General features: G+C 44.4%; 1 protein-coding gene across 2 annotated transcripts in view; it reads right to left on the minus strand.

The window, feature by feature from the left end:
* TRPC6 (transient receptor potential cation channel subfamily C member 6) overlaps nt 1-19,242 on the minus strand; it is a 110,720-nt gene that overhangs the window by 35,972 nt on the left and 55,506 nt on the right. The window contains exon 2 of one of the 2 annotated variants that reach the window (XM_077341509.1): nt 2,653-3,424. In XM_077341509.1, coding sequence (XP_077197624.1) covers nt 2,653-3,424 — 772 coding nt within the window. Of the gene's footprint in view, nt 1-2,652; nt 3,428-19,242 lie in introns of both variants that reach the window. The other variant, XM_077341507.1, reaches the window with a different exon arrangement.

Consider the following 19,242-nt stretch of genomic DNA (forward strand, 5'->3'; position numbering starts at 1 on the left):
TATTCAGTGGGCTGAATTTTAACTGGTGGAGATAAACAAAAGGGAGGAACTTGCATATTTGGGGATTGGGGCTGTTTTGTTACTGAGAAGGTGATAAAAGTCAAGATTTGTTTTGAACCAAGCAGTCACCTAATGCTCAGGTCTGAATGGCCCAGGTCAGCCCACTCTTGTCAGATGTTGTAAGCTAAGCAAGGTCAACCCTGGTGAGTATTTGCAAGGGAGACACCCACGTGTTACACAGGCAATGGCAAACCACCTCTGCTCATGTCTTGCCTTGAAAACCTTATGGTCTCCATAAACCGGCTGCAACTTGATAGCAAATTTCACCATGCGTTACCCAGTAATGAGAGGGAAAGCACTGGCTATCTTGCCTTGTTGCTGAATTCACTCTGTTGTTTAATTTGGTCACCTCCCCTACTTTCTTTGTCACTGTAGATGTGATGCTTTTCTTGCAGGGCCTCACTGGCAAGCTAGCCACAAAAAGACACAGGGGAAGTGGGAAGAAATGTGGTGGAGAAGCTACTCTCAGATAGGGAACAGCATAGAAATGTGTGAGTGCCTTAGAAGAAGAAGACATGGTTCATTTATGCCACTTTTCTCTACCCGAAGGATTCTCACAGCGGCTTCCAATCGCCTTCCCTTTCCTCTCCCCACAACAGAAACCCTGTGAGGGAGGTGAGGTGAAAGAGCCCTGATATTACTGAAGAAGAGTTGGTTCTTATATGCCGCTTTTCTCTAACCGAAAGAGTCTCAAAGCAACTTACAGTCGCCTTCCCTTTCCTCTCCCCACAACAGACACCCTGTGAGGTGGGTGAGGTAGAGGGAGCCCTGATATTCCTGCTTGGTCAGAACAGCTTTATCAGTGCCATGGCAAGGCCAAGGTCACCCAGCTGGCTGCATGTGGAGGAGCAGGGAATCAAACCCGGCTCGCCAGATTAGAAGTCCACACTCCTAACCACTACACCAGGCTGGCACTCGGTTGTCGGCTTCACAAAAGGCTGTATCACGACACCTTTTGCAGGGCATGTCAGCAGGCCGTGGGCATCCACAGGTCCATCGGTTTTGCCAGTAACAAACAAGCAACGCTCAAAGTCTTGTTTATCACAGCTCTTGATCAAGGTGTGTGATTTAAACCACACACTTTTCTGCTTCTGCATTTTATGGTGGATTAACTGAAAGGTCATAATGCAAGGGAAGAAATAGGATTTTCAGGTCTGTAACCACGAGGCTGTTTCTTGATACAAATGCCTCTCCTTCTGACCTTGGCAAGCAGCAACAAGAATGATTGTGTACGTGAGCCAGCCCAGTGATAAAGCTCTTAGTATTTTCTTTTTGCTTCCCGACGTTTGCCAGTCTTGTATTCTGGCTGCAAAGCCCATGAAACCATTTACTGTATGTCTACTTCACATCATAGCAACAAGAAGCTCAATTTGCTTTTCTTATTTAAATATGTATAGTGATCCGGTGTTTGCTCAAATCAGTCTGCAACACTAAAAGAAAACCTTCGCTGGTAAAAACGGGCACCCAGTTTCTTTGCAGTACTCTGTCCCTATTATCAACATTTCATTCTCCTGCATTCTCCCTAGCCAGTCTGGGACCTTCATATCTGCAGGACCACCTTCTCCCTTATGCTCCCCAGAGAAAGCCGAGTTCGAGCATCCAAATCTGCCCACGATCCCAAGCCCCAGAGAAGCCAAACTGGCCTCAACCGGAGCCATGGTGATCTATGCCGTGGTGCTGGCTTGGTGGAATGTTCTTTCGGATGGGATCAGGGCCCTGCAGGACTTTAAACAGAATCATAGAACCATAGAGTTGGAAGGGGCCATACAGGCCATCTAGTCCAACCCCCTGCTCAATGCAGGATCAGCCCTAAGTTCCGCAGGGCCTGCAAGATAGAGCGGTTCCACCAGGCCTATGGTTGTGGCCCACAGAACAGCATGAACAACTGGCCTCCCTATACAGTAAACAGCACCCCGATGCCCTACACCCAACACCATACTCCCCCCTCCCTCCTATTAGAGCAAACTTTTTCAACCGGGGTTTCGTGCAACCCAGGGGTTTTTTGACGGCCCTGGGAGGGTTTCTCCAAATGGGTAGGCGTTAACTGATTTTTATATGTTTTTAAAATGTGTTAAACATTTATTAGGTGATATGACCATATATGGTTGTGTCAACCTGCCCCTTCCCCCAGTGGCCAATGATGGGCCTGGAGGGGATGGGAAGGGGAGGGGCCCTGGGTAGACATGTTCACAGTTCTGCTTCTCAACCATATTCTGCACGAATGCACCACTTCTGGGGCTTTTCAAAGCCTGAAGAATGTTTCAGGGGTTTTTCAATGGTAAAAAGGTTGAGAAAGGCTGTATTAGAGAGAAGGCGGTGAGCTCTTAGGTTTTAATAAAAGCCAGATTTTAGTATTTAATTGTTTAAATCTTTTATTGTATTGATTGTACTGTGAGCTGCCCTGAGCCCTTGGGGAAGGGTAGCTTAAAAGTCAGTCAGTCAGTCAGTCAGTCAGTCAGTCAGTCAGTCAGTCAGTCAGTCAGTCAGTCAGTCAGTCAGTCAGCCAGCCCAGCCAGCCAGCCAGCCAGCCAGCCAGCCAATGTGTGAATGTCTCACTCGCCCCTCCCCTCCACTGGCCACCCGACATCTTACCTTGAACTCTTTCTCAATGTTAGCAAGCACAGCTAGCTCATTGCTGAGTTCTAAGGCAGTCATGACCGGGTCTTCGCTAGACAAGGACAGGTAAGCTGGGCTAGCCAAGCCTTTGTAAGCGTTGATCCTGGACCTGGAATGGCTGAAGGAGTCGTTCTTCTGTTTCTTACTGCATTCGCTACATTTGCAGAAGTAGTCGTGGGGCCTTTCGATGCGCGCCCCTTTCCTCAGCAGGGTGTGCACGATTTCGTACTCGTGGCAGTGGGAGGCCAGGATGATGGGGGTGACATCGTGGGAGAAGCGCGTCCCGTCCTCGTCGTAGGCGTAGAAGTCGTTGTGCTGCAGCTCCGATTGGCTGGGGCTCGTGGCCAGCCTCTTGCCTTCGGCGAAGGCAGGGTGGCTTAAGATGGCTTCCACTATCCGGACGTACCCTTTGCTAATGGCCAAAAGCAGAGCGTCACCGACCCGTGACAGGTTCTCCTTCTTCAGCAAAAGTTCAGTGATCTCCAGGTGCTCATTCGCTACCGCCAGCTGCAGGGCATTTTGCCCCATGTAGTCCACGCAGTTCACATTCAGGGAAATGCATTCCTCCAGCATTTTACGGATGACGGGGATGTTTCCGTATTCTGCGGCTTCCAAAAAACGTTCCTCTTCGATAGAGAGGCTGGTCGAATGGTCATTAAACATGTACGCTGGGCCTCGATTGGCCAGCCGCCTGCCTTTCTCCCGAACGATCGTCTGTTGTCGAAGGGCATGTCTGTTCTCAACGCCTCTACTGAACAGAGAGAGAAAGACTGGTAATGCTTTGATGTGTTTTTTTATGAGCATCTTAGCATAATGTGCAGGAAGACACTTTGAGCCTTAAGCAACACTAAATGATATTTCCAGTCAGCCAACTTCTTGCAATTTACTTTATAGGCTAACAAAATAAAATTATCTGGAGTTGGGGATAATCGTATTCAGGCCTGCAACCAGCACCAGAAAGTAATAACTCCTGCAAGCTCTTACATAAACCAGGATACCTTACATTGATTCTCCTGAATGGCTTCAGATTCTCCATTATATTCTTCCATTTTTGTTTTTGCATTTTTTGTCAAGGAACCCCCACATTGCTGTCTGAACTCAGGAGATCTGCCAAGCAGTTTAGAGTTTATGAAAGGGAATGGCTGATGTGAATATGGGAGGGGAGGGAAATCCCCTGGGTATATCTATGCTGTCTTTACCTGGATACTAATGGCTGGTTTTTCCATGTTTGAGAATCTGAGTGCTTCCCTGGTGGCTTAGCTGTGGGATAACCACACAGTGTTCCACTAACCCTCAGGAGTAGGCAACAAGAGAGCTGTAACTGTCTGACCAAATTCCAAGATACCATCCCTTCATATACACTCTGTAAATTCAAGTGGGTAGCCATGCTGTTCTGAACTAGCACAATAAAATTTGAGTCCAATAGCACCTTCAAGAACAACAAAGTGTGCACGTGCATGAAAGCTCTCGGCTTGACTAAATCTTTGTTGGTCTTAGAGGTGTTATACTCTCTGTAGGTACTTAACGACAGGAGAGAGAGTTGGAAGTGCAGCTCTGTAAGGCTTTTACTGGTCAAATAGATTAGGGGAGGACTTACCAGAAAAATCTGTCTTCATTTCAGTTGGTCCCTGAGTTTGGACAGATAATGTGCACAGGGTGTACTCTGCACCGGGCTTTTTACCCTGGGTAAAAATAAATCCCTCCTGTCTACACTGAATTCGATTTATATTTTGATTTTGGACGCTTTAAATTTCCCCCCTGAAACATCTATGATTGATTCGTGGTGACCCTACCTTTCCTCCACGATATCCAGAAGTGGATATAAGCCTCGATATTTGAAAAATCGGCATCAGTAAATGTGCAGCTCTCTGCTCTTTGCTAATTAACTCTGCCTCGTGCCTCCAATGCTGTAACAAGGAAGTCTTCCCTGATTGGCCAGGGTGTTCAAAGACTTCCTGGTTCCCGGGTGCAAGGCTTCCCTTAAAGTGACTGCACTCCGGAAGCCCAAACTCTTGGTTTCCCCCCTCCTCTGTTGTCTCCATTCCTCACCCCCTTCCTGGTTTAAGAAAAGAAAGAGGCTCCTGCTGCACTCCCCCCCCCCCAGTTCTGAGCTTCCCCAAAGGAGTGCAGAACACTTTCTGTTTCAATGGGGGAGGGGTAGAATCTATCTGATTCAATCTATGAATTCAGCAGGATTCACAACGGGAAAGAAAGTAAGTGCAGAATCAGCCCTGGTTTCTGTAATCCCGGAGACATTTTGAGCTCTATGTAATGGTCTAAGCTTAGAACAGAATGGTTTCCTGAAACTTTGTGCAATTACATGTCTTAACAAAACCGAATCTCCTCATTACACATGCAATTTCAATTTAAAAAAAAAACCTCTGAAACCAATCAGCATTTGCTTTAACTCTAAGAAGAACCAGTCCGATAAGGGTGAATGTTATTTTCCTGGTATGCAATCCCAAATAAATTTCCCAATTTTGCGATTATCCAGATTTTTCTAAAAGCATCTGGATCATTTGTTCAAGGCTTGTATCTGGCATTCTGGACTTCCTCTGCAGTGATTCATGCTGATCTTTTTTGCCAGATGCCTTCTCTAGAAAGAGCATCTAATTCGAGTACCTCCTAATCCATCAGAGTTGTCTTAAGTCAGAGACGCCAAGTATACAGTCCGAAGGCCATCTGACGCTCTTTACTGTTCTGGTATGTGGATATTTAGGTACAGTGCATTGCAGGAGAGCAAAGGGTCAGTCCCATAAAACACAAAATATTGACACAAAGAACTAAGTTGCACCAAGTAAAAGCAGAACTCAAGCCTGAAGATGCCCCACAGAGCAATCTCAACCACAGTTAGACCCTAAATCCATTTAAAGCCAACGGGTTTAGAAGGGCATAACTCTGTTTAATGCAGCACTGCCAGATCCCAGAAATCTGGAAAACTGTAGGGGGAAATGTCAACCTACTTAAGAGTGCTACAGAGCTAGACAAATGATATCTCCAACATTCATAAATACACTAAGCGGTTCATTATACATATTTGTGCTTTTTGTAATCTCGGTTGTTTTACTGAGCCAGCTCAGAACATTAAGATTCTAGTAGGGATGCCTGCCTCTCAGTGGGACCTGGGGATCCCTTGGAATTATAGGTCATTTCCAGATTACAGCGATCATTTTCCCTGGAGAAAGTGGATGCTTCAGGGGTGAACCCAAAATCTCCAGGAGTTCCCCAATACCTGCCACACCTCCACCTGGTGGCCAGGGGGAACCGGCCACTGTACACTCTGAGCCTGCTAATGTTTATCAGGCCAAATACCTAAATCCTGAAACGTAGATATCTAAATCTTGCAGCTTTGTAGATGAATGCACAGAAGTTAGAATAATAGAACCAAGGAGTTGGAAGGGGCCATACAGGCCACATAGTCCAACCCCCTGCTCAGCGCAGGATCAGCCTAAAGTTCTTTTGTTAACCCTTTAATTCCCAGTGAATACCTAAATCCAAATACCTAAATCCTGAAACGTTGTAGATACCTGAATCTTGCAGCTTTGTAGATGAATGCACAGACGTTAGAATAATAGAACCAAGGAGTTGAAAGGGGCCATACAGGCCATATAGTCCAACCCCCTGCTCAACCCAGGATCAGCCTAAAGTTCTTTTGTTAACCCTTTAATTCCCAGTGAACTGATTGCAGTGAACTACACAGTCAGACTATTAAAGCATGCAGCCTGTTCTTTCTTTTTTTTTTTTGGCATTTTCTGTTCAAATTCATCAAGTCTATTGATTTTTTTCCTTTTAAGCATTCAGTGTGATTATTATTGCTTATAGGACATTTAAAGCTCCTCTTGATCCTGAGTGTATTTTTGCAGAATTTCAAAGTGATTCTCCAACGGGGGGTAGTACTTTGCACTGGGTGTAACTCAGGAGAAGTCCAATTCCCAGACAGCAATACAATAATGGCCACGCCTGTAATACACCATATACACACACTTATATGAATTTAGAGAGAACTCTTAGCAAACAGAATAAACTCTTATTAAATACTTGCCAAGAAAACTTGTGAATAACAAGGGAATTACAACAGACAATTTGTCCAGTGCATAAGGGAGTTCTGAAGAAAAACTAACCCAGCATAGAAGATCTTGTCTCTGGCCTTCAACCGTAGACGGTATAGGTGGAAGGCCATACCCAAAACAGTCAGGAAGAGAGTCTGAGTTGGGGGGGGGGCATCTGCATCTTTTCTCTCCAAATTGTAGTACCTGCTTCCTTCACACAATAAGAATCATCACTCTAAACTTGAGATCCCCACAGATTTTAAGACAGCAGGAACTGCTGGAAATCCAACACAGCTGATGAGTACAATCACAAAATGGCTGTCACAAGAGGCGGAGCCAACGACAAAACTTCAAGTAAGGTTATGTGTAAATCATAGAATCATAGAATTGGAGGGGACCTCCTGGGTCATCTAGTTCAACTCCCTGCACTATGCAGGACACTCACATCCCTATCACTCATTTACTGTAACCTGCCAATCCCTTGAACCGTCACAGAATCGGGCTCTCCATCAGATGGCTATCCAGCCTGTTTAAAAATCGTGACTCCAGCTCTTCAGCATTCTAGGCAGAACCTTTGTTTAACAGGATGCATTTAAAAATCGACATACTTAAAATATATATTTTCTTGCATCCCTACAAGTATACATATTGTGCTAGCAAAGAAACATTCATCTGCCAATGCGTCCAATGGCCAATCAGAAGATCTACCGACCCTCATTCCCTTTCTAAACACATCTGGCAGACCCTAGGAAAGGTACCAGCGGGTACCACTGTACCCACAGGAAGCACGTTGGGGCCCCCAGTCCTATACCAAAGATCTGCAATGCCATGGCACCCGCCAATGAGTTTCTTCCCCAAAGCTAAAACTTAATTTTGGTTTTCCTCCGTATCACTGGAGCAGGAGGCATCACCTTCGTGTCTGTAGAGATCCCCCATTTTGAAACAGGAGCCGCCCAATATTTTGTGATTGGCACTAGCCCACATGACAGCCATTTTGTGGTTGGCTGCCTCCACCCCTCAGCAAACACCACAGCAGTTTTGGGGTTACACTCATAATATTCTCATCTTACCATCTTTCCGCAGGGCCTGTAAGACAGAGCTCTTCCGCCAGGCATATGGTTGAGGCCAGGGCAGAGCCCGGGTTCCATCCAAGATCCCTAATCCATCGGCCAGTCTTTCTCTCCTCTCTCTCTTACAGAATTAACGCCCAACCTCTCTCCGAACAAACGGGGAAAGTGGGGAAAGTTATAGAATAGAATGCCATCTTTTTTATTGTAATAATTGGGTATTTATGGAGTTTTATTGTTATATGAGCCTCTTGTGGCGCAGAGTGGTAAGGCAGCCGTCTGAAAGCTTTGCCCATGAGGCTGGGAGTTCAATCCCAGCAGCCGGCTCAAGGTTGACTCAGCCTTCCATCCTTCCGAGGTCGGTAAAATGAGTACCCAGGTTGCTGGGGGGTAAACGGTAATGACTGGGGAAGGCAATGGCAAACCACCCTGTATTGAGTCTGCCATAAAAACACTGGAGGGCGTCACCCCAAGGGTCAGACATGACTCGGTGCTTGCACAGGGGATACCTTTACCTTTTTATGGAGTTTTATGTGATTTTACTTTGATTTTATATTTTATTGTGAACCGCCGTGACACCTTTTGGCGAACGGCGGTATATAAATCCAATTATAAATAAATAAATAAATCATTCCTAAACTGCTCACAGGGTTATCAACAGGGCTGTTGTGCTACATGCCTTTACTCCTTGAATCTTTCTAATACCACAACACATTGGAGTGTGAAGTACTCTTGCAAGACAGGTTTTTCAAACACCTTTTTATCCAAGAATAGTGTAAAAAAATAATTTGCAGGGGGAAATGTTGAACAACACGGTTTGCCTTAATCTCTGAACTAAATATGAAGGCAAGCTACATTTCAAACTTAGGTGGGATGCATAGAACAACTCAGTTACTTGTCTACATGGCAGGAAGACTTTTGGTTCAATTTGTATATATTAACTTAAAGGGGAATCCTATAAATGTGGAACCATCTGGAATCTGATGTGGTATACAGCATCCTATAACATCAATTTTGTTTTAAAACTGTTATGACTATGGCGAAAGAGCATGCACAGAATTTGGAAGGCAGATGCTAGAACAGTGGTTCCTTCCTAATGCTGCGACCCTTTAATACAGTTCCTCAGGTGGTGGTGACCCCCAACCACAAAATTATGCAAGTGTTCTTTCACAGAAATTAAAACCTGAAGATCCATTGTTCATGACTATATATAAATTGTTTTTTCCCCCGGGGTTTCTCAGTTCAGTTCTGCCTCTTGTCCCACCATGCCAATCTCATGCTTTCCCGCAGCTCCAGACAGATGAACGCTCTATTTCGATCTATCCCGCAAGGCTGTTGTGTGGATGGTGCTCCCCCGGTCAAGCTGCTTGCCCTGCCGTGACCCCACTGAAAGGGTCATTTGACCCCCCAGGTTGAGAACCACTCTGCTAGCATAACATGCAGAATTGGCTGTTGTCGAGAAGAAGAAGAAGAAGAGGAAGAGGAAGAAGAAGAGGATGAAGAGTTGGTTTGTCTATGCTGCTTTTCTCTACCCGAAGGAGGCTCAAAGCGGCTTACTTTCGCTTTCCCTTTCCTCTCCCCACAGCAGACACCCTGTGGGGTGGGTGAGGCTGAGAGAGCCCTGATATTCTTGCTCAGTCAGAACAGCTTTATCAGCGCCGTGGCGAGCCCAAGGTCACCCAGCTGGCTGCATGTGGGGGAGCGCAGAATCGAACCTGGCATGCCAGATTAGGAGTCTGCACTCCTAACCACTACACCAAACTGGCTCTAAAGACTGTCTTACTGAAGACAGTTGTTACTATTTAAAAAAAAAACAACCTTTGCTTTTGTAGTTTTAACAGCAATCTGATAGTAATGGATATTTCTTCTGTCACATCACCCTGGCAGGAAAAGCTTCACTTAACTAAATATTTGTCTGGTTGCTTCTAAAGCAATTTGAACAGTGGGGAAACGCTGGCCCCTTTGACACATGTCTTCCGGTCTATTCCACATGATTACTATGGGCCAATAAGAGAGCAGGAAGCTCTTAACCTTCGGCACAAACCAATCTGCTGTGGGATCTTGTCATTCCCAGCTATATTAAGTATCACTCACTTCAGGCTCCGAATTTTCCTTATTTCATTGCTGAATCACCGGTTCTACATTGGCTTTTGCCGACATGATATAAAACATCTCTCTTTTTTCCGACTGCCACATAAAAAAATGATAAAAGCTGCAACAAAGCTATTTTATGGTATTCTGTGTCCTCTGGAGCATAAATTCGTTTATATGTAACAAGAGATGCATAATAAACACCTGATGTTCCAAGAGGAGGAAATAAATTTTATTCCTAGGCTGGCTGGGGCCGGGAGTTGTCACTTTCAGTAGGTTTCTCTTCTTTCTTTATTATTATTTATTTGGATTTGTTGCCCGCCGCTTTCAGAAACTGTCTTGCGGGGGGTTGTAGCCATAAAACCCCCACATAAAAAGTAAAATAGTATAAAAACCCACATTAACTGGTGGCAAGCTAAAATTCCCACCTCCTGCCACATGTCAAACCTCCCAACCAGTGACTCAGAGGTTTAGGTGCCTGCTGTTCCAGTTGAGAAGATAGATGCAGCTAAATGTGGAGGGGAACCTAGATCTTCCTTGCTCTGGCCTCAACCAAAGACCTGGCAGAAGAGCTCCATCTTGCAGGTTCTACAGAACCAAGAATGTTCCTGCAGGGCCCTCAGCTCTTTTGGGAGCTCGTTCCACCAGTTTGGGGCCAGAACTGAAAAGGCCCTGGTCCTGGTTGAGACCAGGCAAATCTTCCTTGGGCCAGGAACCACCAGCAAATTAGTACCTGCAGAGTGCAAAGTCCTGTGGAGAGCATAAGGTGATAGGCAGTTCATCAGATATATGGGTCCCAGACCACGAAGGGCCTTGAAGATTAAAACCAAAAGCTTGAACTTGATCCCAGCTACATCTGGAAACCAATGCAGCTGCCCCAGCACCAGCTGGATATGGGTGCTCCAAGGTGTTCCAGTGAGGGTCCTAGCAGCTGTATTTTGTACCAGCTGCAATTTCCAGGCCAAGGAAAAAGGCAGATGTGGACCCCACTTGGAGTCCTGTGTGCAGTTCTGGAGGCCTCACTTCAAAAAGGACGTGGACAAAATTGAGAGGGTTCAGAGGAGAGCGACGAGAATGATCAAGCCTTATGGGATAAAGCCATAGGGATCAAGCCCTATGAAGAAAGGCTGAAGGACTTGGGAATGTTCAGCCTGGAGAAGGTTGGAGAGGGGACATGATTGCTGTCTGAGTATTTGAAAGGCTGTTTGCATTAATCTCTAAACTAGAGGAGGGCAGGGAAAGGTTCCTGTTGGCAGCAGAGGACAGGACCTGCAGGAATGGGACCAAGCCTTATGAAGATAGGTTGAGGGACTTGGGAATGTTCAGCCTGGAGAAAAGGAGGTTGAGAGGGGACATGATAGTCCTCTTTAAGTATGTGAAAGGTTGTCACTTGGAGGAGGGCAGGATGCTGTTTCCGTTGGCTGCAGAGGAGAGGACACGCAGTAAGGGGTTTAAACTACAATTACAATGATATAGGCTTGATATCAGGGGGGGGGAATTCACAGTCAGAGTAGTTCAGCAGTGGAATAGGCTGCTTAAGGAGGTGGTGAGCTCCCCCTCACTGGCAGTCTTCAAGCAAAGGTTGGATACACACTTTTCTTGGATGCTTTAGGATGCTTAGGGCTGATCCTGCGTAGAGCAGGGGGTTGGACTAGATGGCCTGAATGGCCCCTTCCAACTCTATGATTCTATGATTCTATGAATGGGTTCAAACTGGCGAGATATAAGGATAAAAGAATTCACAGTGAGACTAATTCAGCAGTGGAATCAACAGCCTAAGGAAGTGGTGAGCTCCCCTTCACTGGCAGTCTTCAAGCAACAGCTGGCAAATACTTATCCTGGATGCTTTAGGCTGATCCTGCATTGAGCAGGGGGTTGAACTAGATGGCCTGTAGAGCCCCTTCCAACTCTATGATTTACGTTCCCACTCCCTGCCTCGCTCTAATTCGTTATCCTATTCTTATTTTGAGTTCCTGTTGCCAAATTCCAACAGGCTGGTTGATTCCTTCTATTGTTTTCAGATACAGTTATGATAAACAATGAAAGAAGCACTACCAAATATGGCAACATCTGTTGAAGAACACCAAGAGCTGAAGTAGATGTGACAATGTCCCCATGCCAACATTTTAAAACTGTGATGTTCTTCTTTTCAAAAACACTACAGAGGCCCAATTCTGAAAGTCAACCCGTAGCATCTTGCCTTTGGAATATCCGATTTTCTAAACAAACATCTCCCATTACACTGACAATCCGGAGACACCAGGAAAAAGATCCAGAAGGATCTCTGCACAGGATGGAAATATGGAAAGGAATACAAATATGATTAACTTCTAAAACTCCTTTGCCTTAGAATCATAGAATCATAGAGTTGGAACGGGCCATACAGGCCATCTAGTCCAACCCCCTGCTCAACGCAGGATCAGCCCTAAGCTTCTTCACCTTGCTTCTTCACTATCATCAATGACAACAAATTGGGCAGTGTAGCAAACACCCCAGAAGATAGAGACAGAGTTCAGTGAGATCTGAACATACTGGAAAAGTGGGCAAATGAGAACAAAATGTGATTCAATAAAGAGAAGTGCAGATTCTGCAGCTGGGTCACATATGAGAAGCATGAATATTGGATGGGAGATCCATTTCTTGGTAGTGGTGTGTATAAACAAGATCTTGGGGGTACTTGTGGACTGTAAGCTAAATACGGCATGACAGTGTGATGTGGCGGTAAAGAAGACGAATGCAATCTTGGGCTGTATCAACAGAGGCATCACATCAAAATTGCAAGATGTCATAGTCCCATTGTATACCACATTGGTCTTACCGCAACTGGAATACAGAGGATAGGGTCTGCAGTCATGGGTTTAAACTACATGTAGAAAGGTACCAGTTACATATCAGGGGGGGGGGGAGGAAATTCACCATCAAAGTTCAGCAGTGGAGGTGGTGAGCTCCCCCCACATACTGTGGCAGTCTTTAAGCAGCAGCTGGACAGATATTTATCATGGATGCTTCAGGCTGATCCTGCATTGAGACAGGGTTGGACTAGATGGCCTATATGGTCCTTCCCAACTCTAGGATTCTGTGATTCTAAGTTCCTTGTGAAATCACCAGTGGTCACTCTGAAGCCTTGATGAGCAAGAGCCCCACCAGGCTTTGCCCACTGTCTAAAAACATTTGGCATGTACTATAAAAGGGTGGGTGCCATTGTGCCCACAGGCAACATGTTGGGGACCTCTGAATTAAATACTTCATAGCTGAGTATGCAGGAATCTGTTGGTTTTGCAGCAAAGTTCCTAGCACGTTTCATGCAAGCATCTTCACAATCGAAATTGCTCCTTTGGCAACATGTTATGCTATGAAGAGCATTTTCTTTTTGCAGCACGCATTTAAGCTTCTTTTCTCCTTGGAAAGAAACACTCCATCCACATGACAGCCTGTCTGTGACTGTGTAGCGAATAGTGACATTTTTCATTTCTTCATTAATGCTGTACATTTATTAGATTTTTCGGAGCTCCGTCTGGACTGATAACTAGAGGAACGTGTCAATTCTTGTTAGCCAAAGAAATTAGTTTCTCCCCTTCCCTTTTAGGGAAGAATGAATTAATGTTGTGTGGCAGGTTTTACATCTGTACAGAGATTCTTCGTGATTCTAGAAAACATGTATTCACTGTGGTAAAAGACTCTAGGGGTGGAAGGGGTGATACCTATCTATTTCTTCTCCCAATTTGGTGTCATCTGCAAATTAATGAGTAGGCCCTCAACTCATTCATCCAGAGCATTGATAAAAATGTTGAAAAGTACCAGAACCCGGACCAAGCCTGCCTGGATTATTCATATGTTGATTATTTGTAATTTGGTAAGTGTATAATTCTGTATGACTGTATAATTTTCTGGTTAGACAGATTGCATGATAGAATTTTCCACCACCAATGATGACTAATTGTGATCTGTGCTGGAAATTTCAGGGAAGGAAGGCAGCATGACACATCTTCTCAGGTCTTCGGTACTAAACAACCATCGAATACATATCAAGAAGGGTCCTTCTCTCCTGGGATATAAGAAGACCAGGCATGGTACTTGGATGGGAGACTACCAAAGAAGACTCTGCAGAGGAAGACAATGGCGAAGTACTTCGGTTTCTCACTTGCCTTGAAACCCCCTTGCTATAGTTACTGTAAGTTGGTGGTGACTTGGCAGTACTTATGTACATACGCTGTAACAATCACAATATTTTAATTTCTGTGAATACATTTGCAATTCATCGGATGCTCATTAAGTTGCTCTCCTAAATGCAGTTCCTCCTGATGCCTCCTGTTGTTTTGTAACCTGCTCCACACTATCTAAAGCCCACAAGCCAATTCCGGTGGAGTTGCCCTTAAGTACTCCAAATAAATGTCAATGAGAGCTTTTAATAGCTTCTTTAGGGAAGACTGTTTGCAAGTGTGGCACATATCTATAGTCACACTGTTGAGAGATGCATTTATAAACTTCGCTGACGTCATATTCTTGCAGGAAGGGAGGACAAGAGATTCTTAAAACTAGACTGGGAAATTTGCTGCGGGTGAAATGAACTGCGTGTTGAAAGTAGGTAGGAAAGGATTCCAGAAGAATGAGTGACAGCCAAAATACTGGGGGGGAAATAGTACAATCCAGTATTTATTTATATCACTTTCTCCCCCTCAAAAGTTTTTAAACTTTGCATGCGTATAACATCTTTCCACAAAGCCTCAAAAAAGTATGCAATATGTCCATATTATAGGTGGAACTTGGGAGAGGTGGGCTGAAGGAGTAAGCTGCACAAATTTGATTCGTGTAAATTTGTAGGGTGGCTTTTGCCCTTAAAATTATTTTGATACAAGCATTTACTTATTTCTTTAAAGGACATTTTCATCCTACGGTTCCCTGATATAGCTCCGGGTAAGACGCATGCCTCTCTGTCCCTCTCCATCTTACCCTCACAACAACAATAGGCTGAAAGAAAGTACTTGGTCCAAAACCATGCCAGAGTTTCTGGAACTCCCAAATTCTATTCCTATACTCTAAACCAGAGGTAGTCAACCTGTGGTGCTCCAGATGCCCATGGACTACAATTCCCATGAGCCCCTGCCAGCAAATGCTGGCAGGGGCTCATGGGAATTGTAGTCCATGGACATCTGGAGCACCACAGGTTGACTACCCATGCTCTAAACCCTATACCTTATAGTTATTATACCCACTTGGCTTCTTTACTTTCCATTGGAATAGAAAACATATTTCTGCAACTAGCTCTTTTTATTTCAGGTAATCAGATGCTCAGGAGTGAGATACTCCCAACGATAGCCAATTACAGTAAGGAGAATGCAACTTTATTTGACAGGCTGGACTAACTATACAGTCTAGTCTTCCCCACTTATCCCTCCAGGAAGGACTTCCCATTCAGGTTTCCCTCAGACCCCTAAACCAGGAACTATTCTCACGTATTCCAGCCAATTAAATTGCCGGAGACACATGTATCCCTCACTACAGGCATCCCCTCTCCCTAATTTCAGACAGGTGGAAGGAAAGTTCCCATTTTATGGGTAATTATTATTAAATTTCACACTGACATTGTAAGGAGAAAGAAGTACATCATTGGGCTGAAAGTCTTCCTTTCTCAGGGTCTCCCAAGCAGTGGTTGGGGAGAAGCCTATATTAAAATAAATACCGTAATAAGAAGGGTTCTAAAACCTTCCTCTGCTAGTTCTGTCCTTTCTGTACATTTGAGCCCCACTTTCAAGCCTGAGCAAGGAGTGGGAGTCGGCTGGGTTAAGCAGGACCCATCATTCACAGAGTAGACCTTGTTTGCGGTCGAAAAGGCAGGCTGGATCCAGCTCACACATTTTCTTTACATTTCCTGCCGATTTCCCTCTGACAGGGCCGAATACTGACTGCAGGCATTTGTAGTGGAGAAGTGGTGTGGCTCTGAAATTTCATCTTTGGCCGTATCGGATCCCGTAGCCTTCCTTATCTCACCTGCAGACAAAGCAATTACCTCTATTCTCCAACATGGGGATGCTGCTGACAGCGAGGGAACAAAAGCAGCAATTCAATATATCCGATTTTAAATTATCCATGACCTACCCATGATCCTGGAGCATGTGTAATCTTAGCAAACTGATGCCACCAAGCACCCGCCAGGCTCAAGGCTGCCAAATTTGCAGGCATAGTACTTTATTTTTATAAATTAAGCTCACAGGAACTGTATAGAATAGACTTTCTCAACTTTTTCACTGTTGAGTAACCCCTGAAACATTCTTTAGGCTTCGAGAAACCCCAGAAGTGGTGTGATCGTTCAGAATATGGTTGGGAGGCATAGCCCCACAGGGCCCCTCCTCTTCCCACCCCCCCCCCCAGGCCCATTTTCTCCAAGCAGGAGATGTGCTGTAAAACTGAGGGATCCCCAAGCCCCATCTCTATCTAGATAGAGGGATAAAGGGGAGGAAATGGAGCAATCAATGGGGGGGGAGGGGGGGCACTAAACGGATTAGGTAAAGGTAAAGGTATCCCCTGTGCAAGCACCGAGTCATGTCTGACCCTTGGGGTGGCGCCCTCTAGCGTTTTCATGGCAGACTCAATACGGGGTGGTTTGCCAGTGCCTTCCCCAGTCATTACCATTTACCCCCCAGCAGCAAGCTGGGTACTCATTTTACCAACCTCAGAAGGATGGAGGGCTGAGTCAACCTTGAGCCGGCTGCTGGGATTGAATTCCCAGCCTCATGGGCAGAGCTTCAGCACCAACTAATCCATGGACACAGGAGACAGAGGAAGAAGTGGAAATATTACATTTGGGAAAGAAATTGCTCTGCAATAGACAATGTGTTAAACACATAACCAATATTTAAGGCCATGTGAACTCAGAGAGTGAATCCAGAATATTTGTCTTGCTTTCAAATAATACAGAAGCTGTAAGCTGGGTTCTTGGATCTTCTCCAGTATCCAAAAGTACAACTGCTTTTCTGTATGTCCATAGTCCTTAAAGTGCTGGGTCAACAGAGCAGGTTCTCTTTGCACTCTAATATAGTGTCTATGTTTGCAAATCTTTGTTACAGCTCTAATAGTAAAACCAACCCACATGAGATCACATGGCCACCAAATAGCATAAATGACTGATTTAGAATAACAAACCTACCACTGAAACCTCAACTGTGCTCTAAATGAAACTTATTTTCACCATAGTCAGGTACCGTTGGGGCATTAATGTTTATATGGCTATTGTTAAAATTATATAATATTGAAACATTCAGAAGCAAATAAAATTTGGAAAACTTTATATTTAATTCAGAACAGCAATACGCCCTAAAAACATCTCAAACAGCGTGTTAAAATAGAAATGAATAAGATTGAATTTTTACAGCAATACGCACTGAAACATCTCAATGTGTTAAAATAGAAATGACTAAGATTGAATTTTTACAGTAAGCATACAGATGTGTAACAAAACAAAATCAGAGTCCGGTGGGACCTTTAAGACCAACAAAGATTTACTCAATCCGTGAGCTTTCAAGTGCAAGCCCTCTTCGTCAGACTATGAACTGACCATCATGACAGTGGGAATAAGACAGATGTGTCTTAGCTTTCTCTGTTATTCCTCCAGAAGTCCTGGGTTGGATGTACCCAGCTTTTCCATTGCTGGAAAATGGATTGAGGGGATTCTTTGATCATCAAAATGGTGGGGGTCTCGGGTCTTGAAGAGACAAAAGCCCATGAGAAAGGAATAGTAACAAGGAGAACTAATCAAGATTATGTGAAAAAGCCGGACAGATTCAAACCCCTGTATTTTAGGACAGGGGTAGTCAACCTGTGGTCCTCCAGATGTTCATGGACTACAATTCCCATGAGCCCCTGCCACCAAACGCTGGCAGGGGCTCATGGGAATTGTAGTCCATGAACATCTGGAGGACCACAGGTTGACTACCCCTGTTTTAGGAGATGCTATTTAAATATGAAATAAGGGATACCACTTGGTTATATATTTCTGTAGTCTAATTAATTCATTTGAGAGCTTAATTTGGTATGCAGATTTGAAAACTCTTAATTAAAGCCCTTTGTTAATATACTAGAACGTAAACTTTTCCATTTCTCGGGGGCAAATCCCCACTAGAGTGCCTGGATTCCAAGCAGCTTCATAACACTCTAGTTATTGGAGGCTTACCTTTTCATAATAACAGAAGACCAGGAAATCAAGCTCTCCTCAGGTGCCATATTAATTACTATTTGTCAGATTTTTAACAGCTCTCCGGTTGAGATAATGGTTGTTGAAATTCAATAAACCAAGAGATAAGTCACCCAGGAGTCTTTTATTGCAGATGCTGTTTAATTAACAATTCTTAATAACTACTACCTCTATCTTTCAATGAAGTCCTTCCTCTGACCGTTTCCCAATACAGATATGAATCTTTATTCTGTTTACTTATAAGCTGTTTTAAAAGACCCGGAGTGAAATTCCTGGTGACAGTTCCCTATTTCCAAGATCTTGCAAAAGCCCGACCTGATGCAGAACTAACAAATTTAGTTGTGATTTGCCACTACAAATGTTCCAAGTTTTCTTCAAAATGTATTCCTCCATATGGTGTCCCAGAACCCAAAGACGAAGGTGGCTCCCAATTGGTCTGCATGAGTTTGGAGACTGCTAAACCTTTGTGCTTGACCGTCTTGTTGCAGAAATACTCCTCCAATTTCAGATTTATTATAATTAAATTTAAAATTGACACGTATCCATATTTTTACACTTCCTGTTGAAACTTTGCAAAAGCCCTCACTAGGCCTTAAAGTAAAGCGGTACTTAGGGGAAATTCATAAGTGTTTCCAGATGTGGACCAATAATACTGGGAATAGTGAATTGGGCCACTCTTAATTGTGTATGTCCCCAAGTAAATTCAACGTTTATATTGTTCGATATCTTCAAAGAACAGAGAGGAGTTAATGCTAAGTATGCATGCAGCTGTACCTAAACATAGCAGTGGAAATATTTTTTTCATCTAGAAGGGTGAATGGTTTAACAATGTAAGAAGAGCCCTTTTGGGTCAGGTCAGGGATCCATCTAGTTGAGCGTCCTTGTGCCCCACGATGGCCTATGACAGGGGTAGTCAAACTGCAGCCCTCCAGATGTCCATGGACTACAATTCCCAGGAGCCCCCTGCCAGCGAATGCTGGCAGGAGGCTCCTGGGAATTGTAGTTCATGGACATCTGGAGGGCCACAGTTTGACTACCCCTGGCCTATGAGATATCCCTGGAAAACCTACAGGCAGAGCATAGAGGTCAAATTCCCCTCCTATTGGTACTTCCCAGTAATTCATATTTAGAGCAGAACAAACTTTGAGTCCAGTGGCACCATAAGGCCAAC

The sequence above is a fragment of the Paroedura picta genome, chromosome 6 (genome assembly GCF_049243985.1).
Source record: "Paroedura picta isolate Pp20150507F chromosome 6, Ppicta_v3.0, whole genome shotgun sequence".
Classification (NCBI taxonomy): domain Eukaryota; kingdom Metazoa; phylum Chordata; class Lepidosauria; order Squamata; family Gekkonidae; genus Paroedura; species Paroedura picta.